General features: G+C 40.0%; 2 protein-coding genes across 3 annotated transcripts; both read right to left on the bottom strand.

The window, feature by feature from the left end:
- Window positions 1–693: 693 nt before the first annotated feature.
- Window positions 694–22,780, bottom strand: LOC137950709 (uncharacterized). Of its 2 annotated transcripts, none has more exons than XM_068797313.1 (9): window positions 22,676–22,780; window positions 20,261–20,496; window positions 3,403–3,615; window positions 3,118–3,309; window positions 2,808–3,008; window positions 2,605–2,685; window positions 1,984–2,113; window positions 1,112–1,195; window positions 694–1,018 (listed from the first exon to the last, which is right to left on the bottom strand). In XM_068797313.1, exons 2-9 carry the CDS (start codon window positions 20,363–20,365, stop codon window positions 948–950), a joined length of 1,077 nt encoding a protein of 358 aa, XP_068653414.1. In that variant the 5' UTR covers window positions 20,366–20,496; window positions 22,676–22,780; the 3' UTR covers window positions 694–947. The 2 variants fall into 2 exon arrangements, with proteins under 2 accessions (XP_068653414.1, XP_068653421.1); XM_068797320.1 differs by lacking the exon at window positions 22,676–22,780 and adding an exon at window positions 22,135–22,210.
- Window positions 20,705–22,669, bottom strand: LOC137950698 (uncharacterized). The gene has a single exon (XM_068797301.1). It carries the CDS (start codon window positions 22,343–22,345, stop codon window positions 20,993–20,995), a length of 1,353 nt encoding a protein of 450 aa, XP_068653402.1. The 5' UTR covers window positions 22,346–22,669; the 3' UTR covers window positions 20,705–20,992.
- Window positions 22,781–24,260: the final 1,480 nt, after the last annotated feature.

Below are 24,260 nucleotides of genomic sequence, written 5' to 3'. Positions count from 1 at the left end.
CGAGAAGATTCTCAACTGGGTTCCAGACTGGTATCACCATTCTCGGTCTCTGTGTGAATCTGTGAAAACTCATGCTTGATATTTTGCTGCTGTGTATTTTAGACTACATCAAACTGTAAAATGATATTCTATGTTTTGACGCTGAAGTGTGTTAAAAAACTAATGTTCCTGACGTCCAAACACATTTCTACATCCACCCATTTGTGCCAGCTGCGATTACAAGAACGTCATGGACGGATACTATTAAAAATATTTTCACAGCACTATTACTGACACTTTGCTAGATAATCCAAACTTCAGATCCAAGAAATACTTAAGAATCCTTGGCACAGTTAATCCATTATATAAGATTGAACAACCAAAAAAAAAAAAAAAAAAGTCCCCCAGTGATGAAAATAAGCAATAGCTATAGTTTCATTGACTCGGACCCTTTTTTATTTCTGTGCAAGACAAACAAGGAATCAAAAAGAAGAAACACTCAGAAGGAAGAGCTGACGAACAAACAGGGCCACTAGCGGCGACTCGACGCATGCGGCAAATTATGTAATAAAAAAATCTTGGAAGAGGATGATTAGGTAGCTCTCAACAATCAGGTAGAGCTTCTTGTTCTTTTAAAAACTAACAGTTTACCATTGTATTCCTTTTAAAAAATAGTTTCAACAATCAGGTAGAGCATCTTGTACTTTTAAAAACTAACAGTTTACTATTGTATTCCTTTTAAAAAATAGTCTCAACAATCAGGTAGAGCATCTTGTTCTTTGAAAAACTAACACTTTACTATTATATTTAATTGCATATTACTGTCATTACAAGGAAACAGCTAGGTTCTGAGCAAAGGACAATTGAATTACTCATCTTCCTATTAGATACTATCCACCTAATTGAGGTTGAGTAATTACTCTGTATGCAATGTACCACGTAAACTCCACGCCGATGTCCACACCATCTCATGGTAGATTCCACTTTCCTGCTTTGAACTCCTCATAGAATGGGGACTGCTTTGAAACGACAAGGAATACTGCAGATACGCAGGACTCTTTTTAAAGTGATTAAGCAAGTAGAAGTATTTGACCACAACAAACAAAAACTGGAAATGCAATTTAGAGCATACCTGGAATCCCAGGGATGACATAGTCAGACCGCCTTAGAATATCATAGAGAGTTTTCTTCTCGTTTACTCTGACCCACTTTTTACCTGAGAGAAAGGAATCACGAAGAGGTAACAACGTCAACTTTCCCAAGAAGAACAAGAGACTCAAAATGTGAAAGCAATAACAGAGATGATGGCAAAATGTTAAAAGCACGTCCATCTATGATATAGCTTCCCATGGTTCATTAGGACCTGTGGCCCAACATAACATTTTTAATGCAGAGTGGTATACAACACAAGACCCATTACGTTTACCAAGAAACTAAGAACCCCTGCTAACTGATATGGTTCCTGACTTGGTTCCCTAATATCCCACTTCTTTATCTCCAATTTTGATGCTATCATCATTATCAGAGCCTCATCCAACTAAATTGGAACCGGCTATACGACCTTGGAAGCAAAGCCGAAGCAAGTGGACAGGCAAGACTGATATTTACAAGCTCAACTGCGTCAAAGCTGCTTGAGTTTCTGAATAGATTTTCTCATCACATGAATACCTAATTGTTTAGCACAGTTTCTAGACACTTGAATACAGCTGAAAGATTGGAGACTGGCACCGAAAGGAATGTTTGGTAGTATAAAAAGCACAAGAGCTGAAGAGCACTAAGAACACTGTGTAGTCTTCAACGAGAGTATGCGACTTCTGCTTTCAATGCGACTGGCACCGAAAGGAATATTTGGTAGTATAAAAGCACAAGAACTCAAGAGCACTAAGCAAGAACACTGTAATCTTTGATGAGAGTATGCCCTTCTGCTTTCAATGATCACAAGCAAAACATCAAGAAGTTATGATAGCATATACATAAAGAGAGTCTTAGACATTTTATAGTCACCTGATGAAAACTCTTGAAAATCAAGATTTTTCTCCTCATCACAAATACTGTCTGCGGCATGAGAGGCAGCAGTCCCTTGCAGGAAAAACCGAATTACTTCCCCCTTTGACAATATAGTCCCAACACCAGCCTGACAGTTTGCAAGAATCAGGTAAGAAGTACAAAAAAGATTACAAAACTCTGATGTTCTTCAAATTTTAGGATCGGTGTAGAACAATATTGTGAGAATTAGACCCAAATAGATGGTTCAACAGAGTTGGAGTACTGGTTACACACACCCTAAACCCATGTGGGATTACTCCCAGCAAAACCCATGTGGGATTACTCCCTCAAACAAAACCCATGAAGACTTCCTCTTGAATATTGGTAACAAAAACCCAAAAATCCCCAAGAACCAGCTTGTGATATTATGCAAGGAATCAAGAAATATATGGAAAAATACATAAGCTTCATATTTACGTGTAAACTATAAAAAAGAAAAATATTCATTACAATGTCTCACTGGTCAACCATTGGCTGAACAAGAGCTGGAACAACACAAGTGTCATGGCTGGTCTATTTTTTCAATATTGATCCTGAAAGTAATTTCCAACCACAAAAAAGAAGAAAGGTTGAACTCACCTCATAGTACAATTCAACAGCATTACGCTTGTAAGAGTGTTGTGTATCCCAGGGTAATGGTGGACAACTTTCTGCAAACATGTGTTGGTAACTAAGGATACCAGATAGTCATAAAGACAATAATGTCTGATTACATATAAACGTAACACAAATTCAAAAGAGTATAAATGTAACACAAAAGGCCACAATAAATGTAAGGATATCACGTCAAGATGATTGGTGAACATGTCAATCTCACAGAAGTCCTCAATGAAATCGCTGGACATGACCTTCCCATACAGAAGGAGAACAGGCCAGTGGAGAATGTTGCTTTTATCAAGAATTGGCTTCCTTATTCCCGTAAGTTCCTGATACATTGCTTTTCCCAGCTTTAAGCCTCTACTTTCAACTGCAAAGGCAAGATCCTGCACAAATTCCCAATGAGAGGTATTGACCATGCAGATCAAGAAAGAAGTTATACTCCACAGCAACAACTTTTTGTTTCTAAGAAAGGCAAAAAACAGCAATAACTACCTTAGCTGCTGCAATAGCCATGGAAACTTGAGCCTCATGCTGTTCAGCTTCTGACCTTTTGGAATCAATCTGAATTGCTAATTTCTTCAGTTCTTCGTTAGATGGAAATCCGTTGAGACCTCTCTGGCAGAAAGCTGATGCTTCCTTCAATAAATTCAAATAGAGGGCAGCTTTGGCTGCTCGATAAAATGCCTGAACATGTCCATTACCCTTCCAATCTCAGAAAATTAGCCCCCACAGAGAATTTGATCAAAATCTACTTAAAACATCAGGCACAAGTTTAACCTTCAGATTTGTTGAGGAAAATTTAATTGCCTCCTCAGCATCTGACAAAGCCCTTCGATAATTTCCAAGAAGCAAATTCACATGTGCTCGATTTGAGAACAAAATTGAATTCTCAGATTCATTCAACACCTTTTGATTGATGGCCCTAGTGTAGCAGTCAACAGCATCACTGTAATGCTCTTTACCCATCTTGACGAACCGATTGCCCTTTTCCTGCATTAAAGAAGCTAACTAGTAATATATTTTTGAGTATTAGATGCATGGCAACATTTTTTTATGTTGGCACATTTAGCTGTATGCTTACCCGCATAGCTGCCTTTTTTTAATTCAAAATTACTTTAGTTGGTAATCCAAATTTTCAACATCATGCCACAGAAAAATAAAATCCCTTAAAGAATATAAAAAGGAAAGAAAGAAAATGAAAAATTTAAGAACGTTGAGAAAATAAACAGTATAGCCAGCACAATCACTTTGAACTATCTTTTTGACATCAAAAATAAGGTGCAAAAATCCAGTTCCCATATAATGCAAATATGATACTGAATCTTACTAAACTTAATACCAGAAGCAACTGCATCGAAACTCAATATCCCCATCGCCCTTTGGTATAGGTTTTACTGTCAAGGCAAACCTTAACACTTCATATTCCAGATGCACATTCATACTAACGTTAGAAGCAGTCATAATGCTAGTAATTTATTCATATAAGCACTTGCATTACAATTTGGTACGGTCCTAGTGTTAAGTTGTGGAGCCTAATCAATGCCCTACGCTAAGTTAGTATGCGGATCGACCTTCGCAATAAGGTTGCCGTGGGGGTCGGAAGGGGGGCGGGGAGCCCCCTCCCGGGGGTTTAGGGAGGAGCCCCCGAAAGGTCCACGATATATTGATTGTTGTTTTATTAAGGGTAGTTTGGGGATTTCACTCTTGTCTCGTGGTTGTCCTAATTTTCTCTTTATATTTGGGGCGCTACTATTAGGGTTTTATTATTCATCGGAGGAGCATCTTGAGTTGCAAACCGAGAGAAAAGTTAGAGAAAAACACCTGTAAGTGTGTACGATTTCTCTTGTAAACAATTTCATCTTCATAGTGGATTACTGCAGCAACAGAAGACAAGACGTAATCTCACTTTAAGATGAACCTATATAAACCTTGTTGTGTTTTTCCTTGCTTGCTTTTCCTTCTTCAGATTTTATTATTATTGCTCTCGTTAGTCTGGAATTAGGGCGTCGAATTCCTAACACCTAGTTCTTCGAGCTATTAAGACAAATTCTCAAAGACTAATAGACTATTGAAAAGGATTACAGTAACACCAGTTGGCTTCCTAGCCAAGTATATAGGAGGGCATGCTCTCTTTTGATATCTTCCATAAAACCTTAGAGAGATTGCAGAACTTTGCAGAAAATTATAAAGATGAATTCACTTGTATTTGCATGAGTAACTCCAGGCTAGTTTAAGCTCAGCCCTCCTTCATGTGTTCGAATTGCTATGGATAGATACTTGAGTGAAGGAGACTCTCCCACTGTTGTTAATTTGTTTGAGCATGGCAGAATTCCTCCCTGGAAACTATCGCATTAAGTGAACAAAACTAGTGATATTATCCATCATATCGGTGCCACATGGACCCATACACCTAGATATTTATAAAAAAAAATGGTGAGAAGCCCCAAACTCCTAGATCTGCCCATGCCATTTTGTACATCCTCACCACAGAAGGCATCTCTCATGCTGAGCTTGTCATTGGTTAGATATTGTGTTGCATCGTTTTTGTTAGTTTACTTATTTTTTGTTAGGGGCCCATTTATTGTACTCATCCCTAAAACAACCAAGGTGGCATCTCCTTGATTTATCAGCCAACAGACTCAAGATGGTTCTACCTAGATTCATTAGCTCTAGTCGAAATGGCAGATCCTAGGCTCATTATTAGCCGTTCATAAACAAGCAGACTACTTCAAGATGATTACTCAGCTTCCAGTGATTGTCACACTTAACAATGGGAAACCATTTGATTGTGTTTGTTGAAGCTTCCTTATTGGAGTCAAGTCGAGAGTTTGGATCAGTATCATTAATTCAGCATTTCCTCTGCTACTCAATTGAGCAGCATTTGGTGAATTTATAAGCAAGGAATTTGTCAATATGATCTTCTTACCCCTTTTTTATTTAGCAGAGACCATGCACAAGCTGTTCATAGAGGCCAAGCAGCTTGGTTAGCCCAAAACCACGTCTAATGATCCTAATCTAGAAATCCTTTTATTCCATTTTGCTGATAACACCATCTCTTTTAGTGACAAAATACCTAAAAGCCCTCTTATCTCCTTCTGACAGCATTTCTGCCCCCCAAAGTTTTTTTTATTTTTTATTTTTATTTGTAACAGCAAGAAAAAGTAAGCCATTGAAGAAATTCCCGGGGAAGCAAGGAGTACAAGATGAGTGCAGCATATAAATACAAAAAGCTAAAAAGAGTCAAAGGGATAGAGAAGATCCCTTAACAAAGTGCTGCCTGGGGACACCCTTCCCTGGCTAAAGAATCGGCTAGGCCGTTGGCACTTCTACGGTTATACTGCAAAGTGACATTCAAATTTTCAGAGGTCTTCGATAATTTATCAAAACATTAAGAAGTGACCAGGAGGGTCTTTCTGCCTGCTAGCCCAACTAATGACAATTGTAGTCCCTTCAATGACTAGAAGCGCTGAGAATCTTCCAGTATATAGCCGAAAGCCCTAGAATGGAGCTTTCAACTCCACCACTGTTGCAACACCATGGCCAAAGGGACTAGAATAAATAAGGAAGCTACCTAAGGACTACTCTCTGATCATGCCACCCCCTCCAGCCGGACCTAGGTCACTCCATGAGCTGCCACCAAAGTTGAGCTTTAAGCCACCACCTTAGAGGGGGAGACTAAGCAACCAGGTTGGGAATGACAGAATTTAAAGAGTTTACGATGGTCTTCCAGTTTCTTCTAATTAAAAAGCTGGGAAGGTGGGTGCTGTTTTGGAGTTTGATACCCCAAAGTAAGGATTGAGAGTGTTGTTGCTTCTATGATGCTTCTGACAGTCTTTTGCTTACCTTCAAAAGTCCAACAGCTTCTTTTTTTTCCTTATGTTCCAACTAACTGCAGAAAGGATTAGCATTCACAAAGTTTCCCGACTATCCCCAGGAGGTGAAGGTAACTTGGGAATGAAGGGATCTGATAGACCCCTAATCCTACATGTATACAGCAGAAGGGGGAAAGCGATTATGGTAGACAAAGGGGAATGGGGCACCCAAAGGCCGAATGCAGCACATCCACCTGGCAGCAGCAAGGCTGTCCCTAAAGGGACAGTGAGTTACTGGAATAAGGAATAAAAGGGGGGTTAGTAGAGAAGGGGGATGCAGGAAAAATCAGCTCGGTGGAGGTTCCAGAGGAGGATTGGCATTCACCAGGAGTTCTGAATTCTGGGCTCTGTTCGACCTCATCAGCACCAGGTACAAACTCTCAAACTGTGGTCTCCATCACTTTGGTATCAGTGCAGCTCGGACTAGGTATGGTGAAATAAAAAATGGAAGGCAGAATGGGCTTAATGGAAAATGAGGTTTCGGAACTGAAGAATGGGATAGAACAGCTCAAAATCGATATGACGTCGATTTGAGAGCTTCTAATAGAGTTCCGAGAGGGGATGTGCACCAGGGAGAAGTCACTGATTGGAGAAAAGTCGGCAACTCAGGCCGGATGGCAGTACAAAGGAGACCAAAAGGGGGAGACAAACACGAAACAAAGAGGGGAGAAGACTCAAATCTACCGATTTTCTCCTGCGAAGACCCATACGGGTGGCTCTACCTCGCCGACCGCTACTTCACCGTGAACGCTGTCAAGAAAGAAGATAAGATTTCGTCGGCCGTCATCTGTCTGGAAGGGGGGCTTTAAATTGGTTTCAGATGGTGGAGAGATGCGTACCCAGTCCCAATTCTAGCGGCGCTCCTCCAACAATTCGACCCTTCACAGATGGGAGGCCTATACGAGGTGCTCCGGCAAGACAATATTGTTGAGCAGTTTGAGCTCCTCTCATCTCTGCATGTCAAAGCATCAAACGAACTGTTATGGGAGCTTTTGTCAATGGCCTTCGGGACGATTGTCAAGCCAAACTCTTGAGTCAACCCAGCTGGAGTCAACCCAGCCAAGTCTCTACTCAGTCTCATGGAAGCCACTCTCCGAATCGATGAGTGTAACTCGGTCCTGGACAGCACACGTGATTTTCAGAGGCGTGGGCCCAAGATGGTGGGGCCAGGGTGGATCGCAAGATCAAATGAAAGGTGTTCGTCCCGGATCGCACCCAGCGCCAACTGAAAAGAATTCCCCCCTCCCCCAACAGCACCTTTGTGACACCGGTCACCGTCAGAACAACCACTAACCACGATGGCGAAACATAATTTCGCGTATCGGCAGCTGTCCAACGAAGAAGCACAAGCAAAGACGGAAAAGGGATTGTGCTTCAGATGCGACGAGAAATTTTCCCCAAGGCATCTTTGAAGGCTACAACAAATGCATGCAATGATCATCTTCAACAAAGAGGACTCGTCGGTTGCCGCAGGCAATGACAACGCCTCCGCGAGGAAATTGAACCGCTCACGCACGACCTCGTCGCCCTAACACTGAATTCTCTTCGCAGAGGAGTCACCTCGAGCAACATTGAAATTGAAGGGGTCCATCGACAAGCACAACATTGATGTTCTCACTGACAGTGGCGCTTCCCATTTATCAGTACCAACCTCATCTATGAGCTGCTACTCCAAATCATGCACAGCCGACCCTACGGTGTTATTGTCACCGACAAGTACTGCATCAAAGGCAAAGGTATTTACTCAAACCTTGAACTCGTTATCCACATCATCGCCATCAAGCAAAATTTCCACCGCTTCACCATAGAAGCCACAAGCATGGTCCTCAAGGTGACTTGGCTACACCTACTAGGCAATGTCTACCTGAATTGGAGAAACCTCTCCATGACATTCAAACTCCAAGGACAGAAGGTGCAAATTCAGGGAGACATGGCCTTTGCTAATGTTGAAGTTTCAATGAAGATGATGACCAAAATTTTGGGGAAGTGAAGAGATGCCTCCTAGAGTTCCATGGGTTGTCTAGTAATCTCGAGGCCCCATCAAAGGAGGTAGCACCAGATATAGTCAGTCTTCTCATGGAATTTCCACAGGTGTTTGAACCCATGCCTGAACTGCCACCACTTGGGTCCATGGACCACTCCATTCCTTTAAGGGCCAAGGAACCACCACCCAACATCTGACCCTACCAGTATCCATTCTACCAAAAGATGGAGATTGAGAACATTGTAAAAGAGACGTTAACAGACGGGATTATCTGCCCTAGCAGCAGCCCTATCTCCAGTCCAGTGCTCTTGGTGAAAAGAAGGACGGAGGATCGCGATTTTGTGTTGACCACAGGGCCCTCAACAAAATTACCAGACCAGACAAGTTCCCCATCCTAACCATTGAGGAACTTCTGGATTAATTGGGAGGAGCACATACTTTTATCAAGTTGGACCTCAAGTCAAAGATACCAAAAGATTCAGGATACCCCCAAAACAGCATACCACACTCATGAAACAAGTTTTTGGTGATGCCATTTGGCCTCACCAATGCACCCTCCACCTTTCAAGCCTTGATGAATCGGATCTTTCAGCCACACCTCATTAAGTTTATACTGGTCTTCTTCGACAATATCCTGATTTATAGTTCTAACTTCTCTTGCAGTCCAACCTTTGTTGCTTCAATATCAATTTCTCTTTGTAAAAAACTCTAATTTCCAAAATTCTTTTGTGTTGGAAATTAGACTCGAAAATCTTGCCATCAATGTATAATTCGTAATGTGAAAGCTCAATATGGAAGAGCGAACAGCAAGAAAACAACGGATACTAGGACAAGACAGATAAAAAAAAGATAGAACACGAACCTAAACCTTGAGATGATAAATCAAAAAAGGATCACATTATCTTTGTGGGTTTGACAAAGTCAACTCACAGATGCTGCTCTGATACCATGTTGAATTTCTGGAAAAGAGAAAAACTTTACTAACTTGATATAATTTGAGTACATGGGCCTCTATTTATAATAGAGGAAACAAGTAGAATCCAATTACAACTAAACTACCCTTATCCTAGTTATATCCAAAATTAAACACTAAAAGATAAGTCCTAGAACAATTGAACAACTGAATATGAATTGAAGACTAACATAACTAAAACATCTTTAAACTATGACTCTTTTGTGAGACCTCCTTCCATAATAAATTTAGTTTTGTAAGACTTCTTGTTGTGAGAGTCATGTGAGACTCTTCCATACCTGCTCTTCAACAATCTTGTTGTTTAGTTGGTTTGCCTCCAATGGCAAGATTCTAATGTAATGCCCTTGAGAGAAGTGATATGCATGTAAAATCAATCTTTCAAGGTTTGTGGCGTTGAGCAAGAAAATTAATAGTTGCCTCCTTTATTGTCCCTTTTCATTGAAAAGATTGGTCAACTATCCAAAGACTTGGAAATAGCCTATACCTTTCAGCCTATTTTGAGAAACCTCTCATGCAATGCATTTCTTAATATGTCTTTTAGATCTCGATAAAATGCTATAGCAAATCTTCTTAATGTCTTCTAGATCTTGATAAAATGCTATAGCAAATCACCATGGTTATTGCCATGGTTATAGTATCTTTGTGCCTCAAAAAAGTGCTCAAATTGGGCCTATCCCTCTCAAAAATGACAAATCAAGATACTTGGGTTACATTAAGAGCTTTCATCAAAATTAAATTTCTTTCACAAGTTGAGGATCTAAGTGGAGGAAGTAATGCGATGATGACCATAGAGATTAGCCACTTACCTTCAATTCCTTCCAATTACAGCGATTGGATATTCCTTGAATTCCTGGAGGAGAAGCCCAAGAGAAAATGTTATGGACTCTATAGCAGGACGAGTCATCCAGAGGCGACGCGGATGAGTTGGTGACTTAGGGGAGCAGTGAAGTACCTTAGGCATTATATGTTTCTTTATTTCATTATTTGCTAGTAGGTAAGCCATGAATGGCATTATTGTAATAAACTATATCTCGAGCCTCAGCATGATTGCTTTAAGAGGTTAACGAAAGGGAATGAGAAGCTAAGCAGAATTTTAACCTAATCAGGGTCGGTGTTCTCCTTGACGAACCCAAGGTTCAGGACTCCCTTTGATGAGCCTGGTTATCCATCGTTCTTCAATCCATCTCCTCTCCATTCCATTCCGTGAGTACTCAATCCGTCACCATAGGTCGCCCTGGTAGATCAGGACGTCAGGGTGTGAACGAAGATCCCTCAAACGACCTCTCCCATCATCGAATCACTCGGTCCATGGTCAGAGACCACAACAGAGAACTTGATGTTTAGCCTTATCAACGGCATGTCCCCTAGGAAGGATGGTGTTATGGACTCCATAGCAGGACGAGTCATCCAGAGGCGACGCAGATGAGTTGGTGACTCAGTGGAGCAATCAAGTACCTTAGGCATTATATGTTTTGCTTTATTTCATTATTCGGTAGCATGTAAGCCAGCAATGGCATGATTGTAAAAAACACTATCTCCAGCCTTGGCGTGATTAGCTTTAAGAGAGCTCACAAAAGGGAAGAGGGGTAAGCATGATATTAACCTAATCAGGGTCGGCGTTCTCCTTGACGAACCCAAGGTTCAGGTCTCCCTTTGACGAGCCTGATTATCCATCGTCATTCAATCCATCTCCATTCCATTCGATTCCGTCCTTACTACAATCAATCATCATAGGTCGCCCTGGTAAATCAGGACGTTCGGGATTGATCTCAGATCCGATAAATGACCTCTCCCTTCGTCGAATCACTCGATCCATGGTCAGGGAACACAACACGTTGGTATCAGAGCAAGCCAGCATGGGGTAGTCATCCAACAATGAGGAATTATTAGCAAAACTCAGAGAGATGATACACGTAGGGCAAGAACAGAGTGAAAATCAATTGGCGGCAAGGCAAGAAGAAACTGAGGGGCGTCTGGCTGCATTGTTGGACAGTAGGGTCTCTAACAAGGTAAATTTACAAGTTGAAGCTTTATCTCATAGAATATATGAAATGATTGGGGGAAGAAATTCAAACCCACGGGAAGGGGAAAGAAGCCCTGCGACCAGGCAAGGACCACAGTATGCTGAACGCACAGAGCATCCAGTGCCATGAGGGAATTTTAGTCCAGGAGGAGGGGACAATTCCGAGATACACAAAATTGGATTTTCCAATTTTTAATGGGTCTGAGGACCCTTTGATTTGGCTCTATAGGTGTGAAAAAAAAATTCTCACCAAAGGACGGCTGAAATAGACAAGTTGGGATTGGCCGCCTTCCACATGGTCGATGAAGCGCAGCTTTGGGGCCATCAATTAGAATTGGAGTATTCGAATTTAGATTGGGAGGAATTTAAAGATTTGTGTACAATCAGGTTTGGGCCACTGGCTCAAAGCAACCCATTGGGGGATTTAGTGTTGTTGTGCCAAACAGGTAGTGTTGAACAGTATAAAAAATCATTCCAAGAAAGTTGGTCAGGGCCATCAAGGTTGTGAGGGTGGACCAACAAGTAGGTCTGTTTACACCGGCTTGACAGAGTCCCTACGCCTAGAAGTGGAACTACTTGCTCCTACGAATTTAGCGAGAGCAATGAATTTGGCCAGAGCATTAGAGGCCAAACAAAAAATCCAATCACGCAAGCCTAATGGGCAGGGTGGAAGACATACTGCTAGCGCCCACAACACGGGACCAACATGGCATAATAATGTTAATTCAGTTACTCCTCAAGCCCCTAAGCCTAGCCCTTCTCAACCGGCATTTATCAAGAAATTGAACAGAGTCGAGATGGAAGAAAGACAATCCAAGGGATTATGTTATAATTGTGACAAGCAATACACGTTTAGTCATCAATGTAAGAAATTGTATTGGTTGGAAGTTACTGATGAAGAAGAAGAATCCCCCGAGGTGGAAGAGACAGAGGTGGAGGAACCTGCCATTTCTCTCCATGCCATCACAGGACCCCAGTCCACCACCACCATGCAGGTGTGCGCCTTAGTCAGTGAACAACCATTATTAAGTCTTGTGGACTCAAGGAGCACCCATAATTTTTTGAGTTTCACTACCGCCCAGCATTTACAGCTTTCCATTCAACCTCGGTCAATAGCTTTGGTCTTGGTGGCTAATGGAGAAAAGATTCCAAGTTATGGGGTCAGCAAGGCAATTTTGTTCTCCATTGAAGGTAAACAATTTTCAGCAGAATTTCTCATCATTCCACTAGCGGGCTTTGATATGGTTTTGGGCATAAAATGGCTCCAAACGCTGGGACCAATCTTGTGGGATTTCGCGGCATTGACCATGAGCTTTGAGTTGGACAGCCACTAGGTGACATTGCAGGGTCGTAAGGCTCAAGTTTCAGCACATTTACATGTACTTCAGCCACAACAGCATCTGCCTACCAATTCAGAAAATTTGTTGGATGACTTTACCGACCTATTTTAGGAACTGACGTCTCTACCACCATTGAGACACTGTGACCACTGGATTTGTTTGAAGGCTGGCCCCGAAGTGGTAGTTGTGCAACCATATAGATACCCACATCTTCAAAAAGATGAAATTGAACGTCAATGCCAATCGATGCTAGAACAAGGTCTCATCCGACAAAGTACGTCCCCTTTTTCCTCTCCTGTCTTGTTGGTCAAGAAACATGACAATACATGGAGGTTTTGTGTGGATTACCACGAACTCAATGCCAAGACAGTCAAGGACAAGTTCCCTATACCCGTAGTAGATGAATTACTAGATGAATTATATGGGTCTCAATTTTTCACTAAGTAGGACTTGCGTTTAAGGTATCACCAGGTCTGAATGTATCCTCCGGATATAGAGAAGACAGCCTTTCGTACTCATCATGGCCACTTTGAATTCATCATGATGCCTTTCGGACTCTCCAATGTTCCCTCAACGTTTCAGGCCTTAATGAATGAGGTATTTAATGCCTATCTCCGCAAATTTGTTTTAGTATTCTTTGATGATATCTTAATCTACAGCAAGTCATGGACTCAGCATTTACTACATTTGCAGCTGGTTTTCCAACTTATTAGAAGTCATCATCTATACTTAAAACGTTCCAAGTATTCGTTTGGTCACAATCAGGTGGCCTATCTGGGTCATGTTATTACTTCCAAAGGGGTCACAGTGGACCCGGAAAAAATTGAAGCTATCATCAATTGGCCCCAGCCGCGACATATTTCAGCATTAAGAGGATTTTTGGGCTTAGCGGGTTACTACAAAAAATTCATCCACAATTATGCGCCACTAGCGGCTCCGCTATCCAACCTTCTCCGCAGCAATGCCTTCCACTAGAATGACGAAACTGAACAATCCTTCCAAAAACTCAAACAAGCTTTAGCCACAACTCCGGATCTGCAATTACCAGATTTTGATAATGTATTTGTGGTAGAATGTGATGCATCTGGAGGAGGGATTGGAGCGGTATTTCAACAATCTGAGCATCCTATTGCCTACTTCAGCCGTCAACTCGCAGCTCACCATCATAAGTTACCGGCATATGAACGGGAATTGATTGGCCTAGCGAAAGCCATCCACCATTGGAGACCTTATTTATGGGGCAGATTTTTTGTCATCCGCGCAGATTTTTTGTCATCCGCACAGACCACTACAGTTTAAAGTATATGTTGGGCCAACGCATATCAACCTCTCCACAACAGCATTGGATTACCAAACTCATGGGGTTTGATTTTACTGTGGAACACAAGGCAGGCAAATTGAACAAAGATGCGGATGCCCTCTCACGTCGTTCCAAGGAACACATGCTCCTATGTGCCATTAGACAACCAACTCCTCTTTTGCTGGATTCAATAAGAGCGGAACACCAGCAAACCCCAGCAATGCAGGAGTTGGCGCAAAAAGATTACAAACGGCACAATGACATCCCACTGGTCTCTTCATGACAACCTCATTTTATATAAACAATGCATATATTTACTTCACACTTCTCCTTCGGTAGCTCTGGCAGTCTCATCTTATCATGACAGCACTCACGAGGGACTCCACAAAACCTTACAGAGGATACGGGAGGATTTTTATTGGGAAGGTATGAAATCCACGATTGCTAACTATGTGGCTGCGTGTTAGGTGTGCCAGTGGAACAAGGCTGATCATTTAAGTCCAGCCGGGGTACTACAACCACTCCATCTTCCCACACAGGTTTAGTCGGACATCTCTATGGATTTTATTGAGGGACTTCCAAAAGCTTCGGGAAAGTCTATTCTTTTTGTGGTGGTTGATCGATTTTCCAAATATGCACACTTTATACCTTTGGAGCATCCTTATACAGCAGCGAGCGACGCTCAAGTATTCTTCGCGAATATTGTTCGTCTCCACGGAATTCCGGAATCCATCATAAGCGATCATGATGTGGTATTTACAAGTCACTTTTGGAGAGATATATTCAGGCTATGTGGTACCAAACTCAAATATTCTTCCGCTTATCACCCTCAAACAAATGGCCAGACCAAAGTGGTGAACCGCACCATTGAGATGTATTTGAGGTGTTTTGTGGGGGACAGTCCTAAACGGTGGGTAGAATGCCTTCCTTGGGCGGAGTACTGCTACAATACTTCTTTCCACACCGCCTTACAAGCAACACCTTTCAAAATATTATATGGCAGGGATCCCCCTAGATTGCTCTCATATACTTAGGGATCAACCAGAGTGGATGCAGTTGACCAAGCTCTTTTGAATCGAAATCAATTACTGGACAATGCTCCCCAACGTCTTAGGAAAGCTCAAGCCCGTATGAAAGAATATTATGATCAGCGTCACCGGGATGTTCAGTACAATCCAGGTGAATTTGTATGGCTACAGCTACAGCCTTACCGACAACATTCAATTGCGGGCACGCGGCACAAGCTTTCTCCAAAATATTTTGGACCATTTCAAATTATCTAGCGCATGAGATAGGTAGCATATAAGCTACAACTTCCTCAGGAGTCCAAGCTTCATAATGTTTTTCATGTCTCTTTACTCAAGACATTCAAAGGATCAGAACCGTTGTCCGTCCCTCCCTTACCACCGATTGAAGAAGGTAAAGTTGATCACACACCATCTAAAATTTGAGTGCTCGCTAGAATGAAGAGAGGACAGAAATACTAGTTCAGTGGACACACACAGATGCCACAGAAGCCACTTGGGAAGATTTAGACGTCTTTAAGCACGTCTACCTACATTCGAGCTTGCGGACAACCTCTTTCTCCAAGGGGGGAGTGATGTTATGGACTCCATAGCAGGACGAGTCATCCAGAGGCGACGCGGATGAGTTGGTGACTCAGTGGAGCAATCAAGTACCTTAGGCATTATATGTTTTGCTTTATTTCATTATTCGGTAGCATGTAAGCCAGCAATGGCATGATTGTAAACAACACTATCTCCAACCTTGGCGTGATTAGCTTTAAGAGAGCTCACGAAAGGGAAGAGGGTTAAGCATGCTTTTAACCTAATCAGGGTCTTTGTTCTCCTGACGAACCCAAAGTTCAGGTCTCCCTTTGACGAGCCTGATTATCCATCGTCATTCAATCCATCTCCATTCCATTCAATTCCGTCCTTACAACAATCAGTCATCATAGGTCGCCCTGGTAGATCAGGACGTCCGGGATTGATCTCAGATCCGATAAACAACCTCTCCCTTCGTCGAATCACTCGATCCATGGTCAGGGAACACAACAGCTGGGTTGTTGCAGAAGGCCCCTTTGATCTATTTCTTTCTATTGATGGGTAAAAAGTCCCACTATCTTGTGTTGTTGCACATGCTCTACATCTCAGACTAGTAGTCTGAGATTAAGATATGTTGTTTTCTAGGGATAGTCCTGAACTAATTTTGCCTTGAAATAGTGCTTTTAGATGTTAGAGCTCATGACAATACTGTATTCACAAACAGATTTAGGCCCTCTTGATGCAGGAAGTGATGACAATGTTGTTATTAATTCATTTTTAAAAAATGTTGTTATTAATTGGAGCAAGAAAGCTTTCAATTCCACAAGTAACCTATGGAAACATTTTTTGAGATTCAAACTCTGTTGATAGACTCCATATCTCATAGAACCATATTTTTCAATTTGTTGATTTTTACGACCAACACATAAACACAAGACATCTCAAGGGAAGGGGAAAAAAAAGGAATTCTAGCTCTTGGGAGAGAGGAGAGAAGAAACCAAGGGAGAAAAAGAAGAGGCAGAGAGAGAGGTGTAAGGACGAATTTAAGCCAAGAGGAAGAGGTATGAATGTTTTACCCCATGCGTTGAGGTTGTATTTATAGTTGTGGGATGTCACCTTTATGGATATTCTCCTTATTTACTAGCCATGTCATCCTTACACACTTGGGTATCTTTTAACACTCCCCCTCAAGTTGGTGTTTATAACTCCACTTCGCAAATAATCTTGGTCAAGAAACTTGTGTACTTGAAAAGAAATTCTAATCTTGTGTGGCTTGAAAAAGAAATTTCGATTGCCTTGTTTTAACTCATCTTGTACTTATTCACATCTTGCTTGTAGTCTTCATCTTGTTCTCATTTTGTTCTCCCCCTTACTCGAATATTCTAGTCACAAGTGATTACCACAACATGTGGAATTCTTCATTGTTGGTTACCTCTTTCTTGTACTTCTTCTTCTACTTCTCCCCCTCAAACTGAGGATCTCTTTGTTTTATACCAAGAGACCCAACTTGCACAAAATAATGGTGAGAGAAGAAAAAACATTCCTGGTCATATGACAAAGCTCCATACACCAATCAAAACGGTCATTGTTTGAAACAAACTCCGTTCAATTTCAAAGACGGAAAAATGGCCCAACTTTAGGGCACTACAAAGAGACTACTTGTTTTTTAAGGGTAGCTCAAACAAAAAACAACTCTTGGGTGAAGAATAAAAAGACTTGACTCAAACTGGATGTTGGGCACACTCCTATACTTTTAGGTAGTGGATTTATAGGCATTACTCTGAAGAGATTTTAACAAACATAGATTGAAGAAAGTACTTTGAGGAATTAAGGTGTGAATAAAAAGATAGCAACTCTCATACTTCAAATGGAAGGAGGCATACAAAGTAGTTCTTCACACTTCCAAGTAAGAAGGAGGTGTTTTTAAACCAATAGATGGATAAAAAGTTACCATGTTTGACTCAAGAGGGAGATGAAAAATAATTTCTCTATGAACATGATGATTGAGGAATCTTGAAGAAAAATCTCCCATAAGAAAGTTTTGAGATGGAACATAACTTAATCATAGAAACTTTCTAAAAATAGACTTCTCATATAAGGCTATTACTTTTTAACACACCTTGACCAATTTGGAAAGAAAATCTTCAAGAGATAAATTCTAGAATAAGGGAGATTTAGGATAACTAATATTTAGAATTTAGAGTGAGGAAACAAGACTTTCTAATTCAAAAATTTTAGATTTTGTTAAAAAGAAAACTAAACTTATATAGGGAAAGACTTCTCTATGGAAACTAATGTAATGTGAGATCAAAGAAAATAAACTTTTAAGGAAGGAATGATACTCAATTAACTAGATTTTAAAAACAAATAGGAAAATTAACCAATATTAGCAACTCAAAAGTGAAGCAAAAAAATCAGCTTAAATTCGAATTTTCGCATGTCATAGCTGCCAGCATGACCTTTGATTCTTCTAATATGGACATCTCTATCTAGAAAGATCAGATTGAGAATCAGTTTATTGGGATAGGCAGTAGATTCACATATCTTTCTTTTGCGATATAATTCTCTATGTAAAGTCTCAGTTATGTTGTACAAACCGTTCAAAAAGTTGAGGTTTTTTGTTGCTATTTGAAACTTTTCAGTTGCTTGACCTTTGTTGCTTCGAATGTCAATTTCTCTTTGTAGAAAACTCTGATTGCAAAAATTCTTTTTGAGTTGGAAACAAGCCTCAAAGATCTTTCCAACAATATATAATTTGTTATATGAAACTTATGGTGAGGGAGTGAGAAATCCAATGAAAAACAAGAATTGGGAAAAAATACTAAAGGGACAAACTAGAAACTTCTCTTTTTTCTTTTTGTTTTTCTTCTTCTACTTCTTCTTCCTCCCTTTCTTCTCCATCTTCTTCTCCTTTTCCATGTCAGATCTTTGACTACTCTAATACCATGTTGATTTTTAGGGCCGACACATAAACATAAAACATCTCAAGGGAAGGAGAGAAGAGGAACTCTTAGCTTTTGTGAGAGAGGAGAGAATAAACCAATGGAAACAAAGAAGAGAAAAAAAGAAAAGGTATGAGGACGAATTTGAGCCAAGTGGAAGAGGCTTGAATGCTTTTGCCCACGCTTTGAAGCTATATTTATAGTTGTGGGAAGGTGTTTACGATAACTACAATGTTTTTAGGGCTACACACTTCAAAAGGAAAAAGACATAAGAGAACATACACCAACTTGCATAATTACAATTTTATGTCATCTCTATGGATGTTCCCCCCCTACATACTTGGGTGTCTTTTAACACAATTAGACACCAGCTCGACTGATCCCTTGCTTGGGAGGGGAATGGGCACCAACTAATTGTGTGTTCTCCAAATATCCATCCTGATAATGTGTGTGTAATCATTTCATGATATGTTGTTCTATTACAAATTCAATCTATTGCTTTGTATCCTCACCGTTTATTTGGTTCCTTTCACGACAAAATTTCCATCATTCGACCAAAGAAAGAAAAGAGTTGGGAAGCCCCAATCCATTTCCAACTGTCACAGTAGCATAATGGATTTGACTCCTGTCATTGGGTTGCAATATTCACTTTTACAAAAACTGGTTGCACTAATAACCATGGTTCAGATCTTTCCATTTTGGAATGGACTTAGACCCATTATTAGAGCAGGACATTTATACTGTTGGGCCTAATTCATGCCCCATTTAGTTTTATACATTGTCCCATTCTGTTGCCTACATCCCAGTCCCATAGTCCAATTGTCCAGAGACATGAGGGAGATTCTATTGGAAACAATTCCACATAGGTAAAGAGTCAAGAAAGATCTATTGACATCAGTTGGGAAAAGACGTACTAACTTTGATTAGTCATTTAGGAAGAAGCCAGCCCAACTATAGTGCTACAAGTGTCAACATGAGGCTAACAATTAAGAACCAATACAAAAAGTAAACATGGTCATGAATATATGAAAACAGCTGTTTTATTGTCCAAATGCTTTGAAGGGGACTCTCTTTAGTGATCCAGTGGTACAAGAAGGGGATGAACCTCCCTAAGCGTCTTTTGAGTTTGATTAAAGAAATTTACGATCTGGTAAAACCTTTAAGGATATCATGGTTGCACACTCTGAGAACAGTAAATGGTCATGCAGACAAGTTTACGAAAGAGGGTGCCTCCCTCCCTGAGATGATCATCCAACATCATCAAATTTCTCAAAGGGGTTAAAATTTTACTCGTTTAATTATGTGGCCAACTGTATTAGATATTGATGTAATTTGTTTTATGTACTTTTGGCCTCCCCCTTCTTTCGGAGGCTTGTTGTATCTTTCCACCTTCTCTTTAATAAAATCTATCTCGGTTTTTTTTAAAAAGGCCTTCTCATCGAACAATAGGTTTTTACAGTGAGCATATCTTTGAAAGGCTACAAGGATATATTTTTTTATGCAAAAGAAGTTGGTTACAATGGAAACTTTAAATATTCATGAGACTTGAATCAAGGACCACATGCACACAATATCTGTTTGTAGTTACTTCAACATTAAGCAAAAAAGTAATAATTATAAAGAAATGGTTAAAGAAAAATAAGAAGGATTGCAATACCTTTAACTCAATAAATGTGGACTCTTTTAACGCTTTAATGGCATCAAGGTCAGCACGCTCATTTTCTGTCACGGGATCAGCACCTTCTTCCAACCACAGAGCCATGAATACTACGTTTAGCAAAATATGTTGGTGGTATTTGGATTCCCACTTGCCCAATTCTAATCAGTATCAACTGTCTGGCCTCTTAACAAGTGAGACTCCAAATTTGAGTCCTTGAATGTGAAGTCAGGAATCTAATTAGACAAAAGAGCAAGCCAGTTGAGAGAGAGAGAGAGAGCCCATGATTAAGGTACAATAACAGTGACATAATGAGAACAGTGAAATATAGCAGCCACGTAAATTGCCATTTGTAACAGTTCGTTGCATTAATAGAGGCATGAAAGGCCAGCAAAGGGAAAGAGGATAGGCACAGTTAAATAGATTGCACCACACATTGACAATTGTATCCCTTGCCCAACCAAGACAAGATATCATTAAAAAAGTTGCAGATGGATTATAGTTAGAAAATTAACAGGCATTCCATTCCTAAATTCTTTTGCTACTTACTATAAAAATCCTTACAACTTTGCATAACATTTTTACTACAATTTCACTTATAAGGAACATCAATCACTGCAAAATTCCAAAATCACTGTAGACATGACAAATATAAAAGTTACATCTGTTTATTGATCAGTACCGAGGAGAGTACAGAACACCAATTGAAACGATTTTAAACTACTGAAAAGACTAAGAAATGGCAGCAGTACTGGAAGGCCGAGGTTTTCTCTGAATCACAGATGATCTAGCATAAGAACAATTCCATTCCCCCCCATCCTGAGCATAATAGTCCATGGGATAGTCCGTTGCATCAGTCTTGCTTTCAACATCAGGAATGCTTCCATTGGTACAATTACAGTTACTGCAAGAAGCTTTTGGACAACTTACAGCATCCTCACTTTTGAGATCCATAGTTGTCTTGCTAACTATTCCTTTCTCCCACCAACCAGGAATGAACTCAAGAGCAATCTCTGCCTCAAATGGTGTTAAGAAAGGTTTCCCAAAAGCCTCTCCCCAGTCAATTGAAAGCCTGGGGCAAGCTATCTGAATCCAAGCATCAATAGAATCTCCAAAAAGTGAAATCCTTGTAGGAGATAATTCAGACATTAAAACAATGGTCCAGTCAAAACCTTTCTCACCCATCCTTTTCTGCAACCTATCAAGAATCCGAGGGTTTCCCTGTCGCCCCAATGTCCCAAGCACAATACCCCAGGACTTAGCTTTCCTTGCATTTAGGATTGCTTTTTTCCGAGCTTCTTTCATCCCATTGTGATCATACTCTTCCAAGAACAAAACTTTGAGATATGGATCATACCGAAACGCTCTAATATGGGGGTTTGCTATCATAAATGCCTCAAGATGGAATCTACCATCTGCAACAAATACAACAGCATCAACTGTTGCACTCTTAGAAATTGTAGGAGATGTACAACCAAGAATTTCCCCAGAAGACAAAGGTTTAGACTGTGGAACAATGACATCGATACCAGAGTCTGCTAAAGCAGATTTAACAGCTCTCACAGCTGCTGAGAATTGGATGGTCCCTGCCACTGCAATCTTTTTACCACAAAAGTTGGCTTTAATCGTATTCATTAGATGGTCTACATCAATTTTGATTTCAACGAATACATATAAAGCAGGGATTTTGGTGTAATCTATTGGGACTAAACAGCTATGCCCGTAATGGATCAAAAGATCAGCATTTAAGGCGGAAGCAGAAAAATCATCCACACAACAGGCCCCATATGTCACGTCACCCAGAATAAAGCACTCTTCAACAGAAGCAAAGGTTTCAAAAATGTCGCAAATAACAAGTGAGTACATGAGGAGACCTTCGGGGAATTGAAGGGCAACCGTTTTGGCGCCGGAAGATACAATTCGCCATATTGATTTATGAATTTCGAAGTTATAGTTTGAAGGGAGCAGGGAAATTGCAGTATTAAGGGAAGGATTGTTGAGAATCGAATCAGGGACCTGATTTCTGAAGAAACGCTTAGGAAGGGGTTTTGGGTTTTTAGAGGACAGGGAAGTGGAGGTTTCCATCTGAATAGCAAGCCACGTGTAAAAAGAAGATATCGAACAAAGTCACGACAGTAATCGTAGGCAGACTCGCCTCTTCTAGAGAAAACAGTGACGGTCTTCAGCAAGAAGCGAATCGGATGTTAGATTGGAAAGGGGATAAAGAAGGAGGAAGTTCAGAGGTTCAGAGAACTCGAGGGAAAAAATCAAAGAACAAGCACCCGTAACTGCTCTTGCAGTAAGTTGAGATTATAATTGCTTCCAGAGTAAATAGAAGACCAAGAAAGTAGGAAGTAAGAAGCCCTAAACTAAAACAGAACGACCAAAGACAGCATCAGCAAACCGGGATTGTACCTTATTCCTTCACGAAGACTACGAGTAGTCGCTGAGTTCTCCGAAATCAGCTCAAGGCCTGACGCTAGAGGGTCGCAAAAGGTATTATATAATTTGTCTGCCCAACAATTCTCAAGCGGGGAAAGCTCAATTCGGAGGGCGTGCGACTGAACATATCAAGGTTCGTGTGTTATGTTCTCGTTTCATGTACTTAGTACATGTTTGTGCCATTGAAGAATAGAACGGATGGAGGTATGTTAACTTAGGTTGACTCGAGTCTCTAATTTTAATCATAATGAAACTTAAGTTAGTATACTAATATTAGTAAGAATAAATCATCTTGAAGAAATACCTTTAAATACGACGAATTGAAGAACTAATGTTCGAGCTTTTTAAAAATTATCCAGAATTTTAGCCATATAGATAATAGTTAACCAATTCTCGAATCTTGTTCTGATTTATGAATTGGAGCGTTAGGGCATCAAAGTTTTTTAAAAAAAATAAAATTATGTTTTAAAATATCAAACTAAGTTTTAGAAATGTTAAATCTCTCACATTTGGTCTTTCCCATGCTTAAAACTTATTTGAAAATTCTACCAACAAATATGATCGATCATTATTTTAAATGTATGATTAGTTATACACAAAGCGGTGAACTTTCTAACTCAATGCATGATCGATAATTGTTTATAAGTATGATCGATCATCCGAAATATTGTAAGGTAAAATTATAAAACATGATCGAATATCCAATATACTATTAGCCAAAATTTAAAGCATGATCAATCATCTATAGTGTATGATCGATAATTTAGAATGCTATAATGTAGGATTATAAAGCATAATCAATCATCTACAATGCACGATCAATCATCTAGAATACTGCAAGGCAAGTTTATAAAGCATGATTAATTGTTGCCTATAAAAACATGATCAATCATCAAGATTTGTCCAACTTTGTAAAACACATGATCAATGGCTAGTTGATCATTAGGCTATGGGGATTCAAAAATAAATAAATATAATAATATAGAATAAAGTACCTATTTCTTGTGCTTTTTCTTCTATTTTTCTCCCTCAAGTTGGGGATAAAATTGACTTAAAAATATAGCTTGGAAAAAAAGGATGGGAGAAGAAAAATCACACTCGGCGAAGATATGGGAATAAATGCTCATTCACGGTTTTAATCACTGTTCGGTGGGGTATTTATAGTTTCCCCAATTCAAACTAGCAGTTATTTACCCATTTGAAAAAATAAGTACTTTGATTGATCGATCATTATAAAGTGATTGGTCAATTAATCAATCATATCAACTACTTTTCTCTCATACAATGACTTATTGATCGATGGACTAATCAATATATTACCATTGGTCTGAAAAAGTTAAGTATATCAATCACTATAATTGGATGACTGATCAATCAAAATTCCCTCTGGCTATGCAACACACCTATGATCGATCAATGTATTTTCCTATGATTAATCATGTTTTATGTCCCTTATTGACAAGGTTCTAATTGATCGATCAATCAGGTAGGATGATCGATCATTCTTTGTGAAATTAGCTTGCCTGGATAACATAAAATGGTCATGTCTTGGATGATT

Source organism: Aristolochia californica, unplaced genomic scaffold (genome assembly GCF_029961685.1).
Source record: "Aristolochia californica isolate CCGP_79_NKW_82.1479 unplaced genomic scaffold, dmAriCali1.0.hap1 SCAF_1, whole genome shotgun sequence".
Lineage (NCBI taxonomy): Eukaryota > Viridiplantae > Streptophyta > Magnoliopsida > Piperales > Aristolochiaceae > Aristolochia > Aristolochia californica.
Note: the sequence above shows the minus strand (reverse complement) of the source record. Positions and strands in the feature narration are given on the sequence as shown.

Coding starts and splice junctions, on each gene's coding strand:
- LOC137950709 (XM_068797313.1), bottom strand. CDS start 20,365: ATGGCTCTGTGGTTGGAAGAAGGTGCTGATCCCGTGACAGAAAATGAG. Junction 3,616..20,260: donor CCACATTTATTGAGTTAAAG/GTATTGCAATCC, acceptor TCTTTAATGCAG/GAAAAGGGCAATCGGTTCGT. Junction 2,686..2,807: donor TCACCAATCATCTTGACGTG/ATATCCTTACAT, acceptor AGTTACCAACAC/ATGTTTGCAGAAAGTTGTCC.
- LOC137950698 (XM_068797301.1), bottom strand. CDS start 22,345: ATGGAAACCTCCACTTCCCTGTCCTCTAAAAACCCAAAACCCCTTCCT.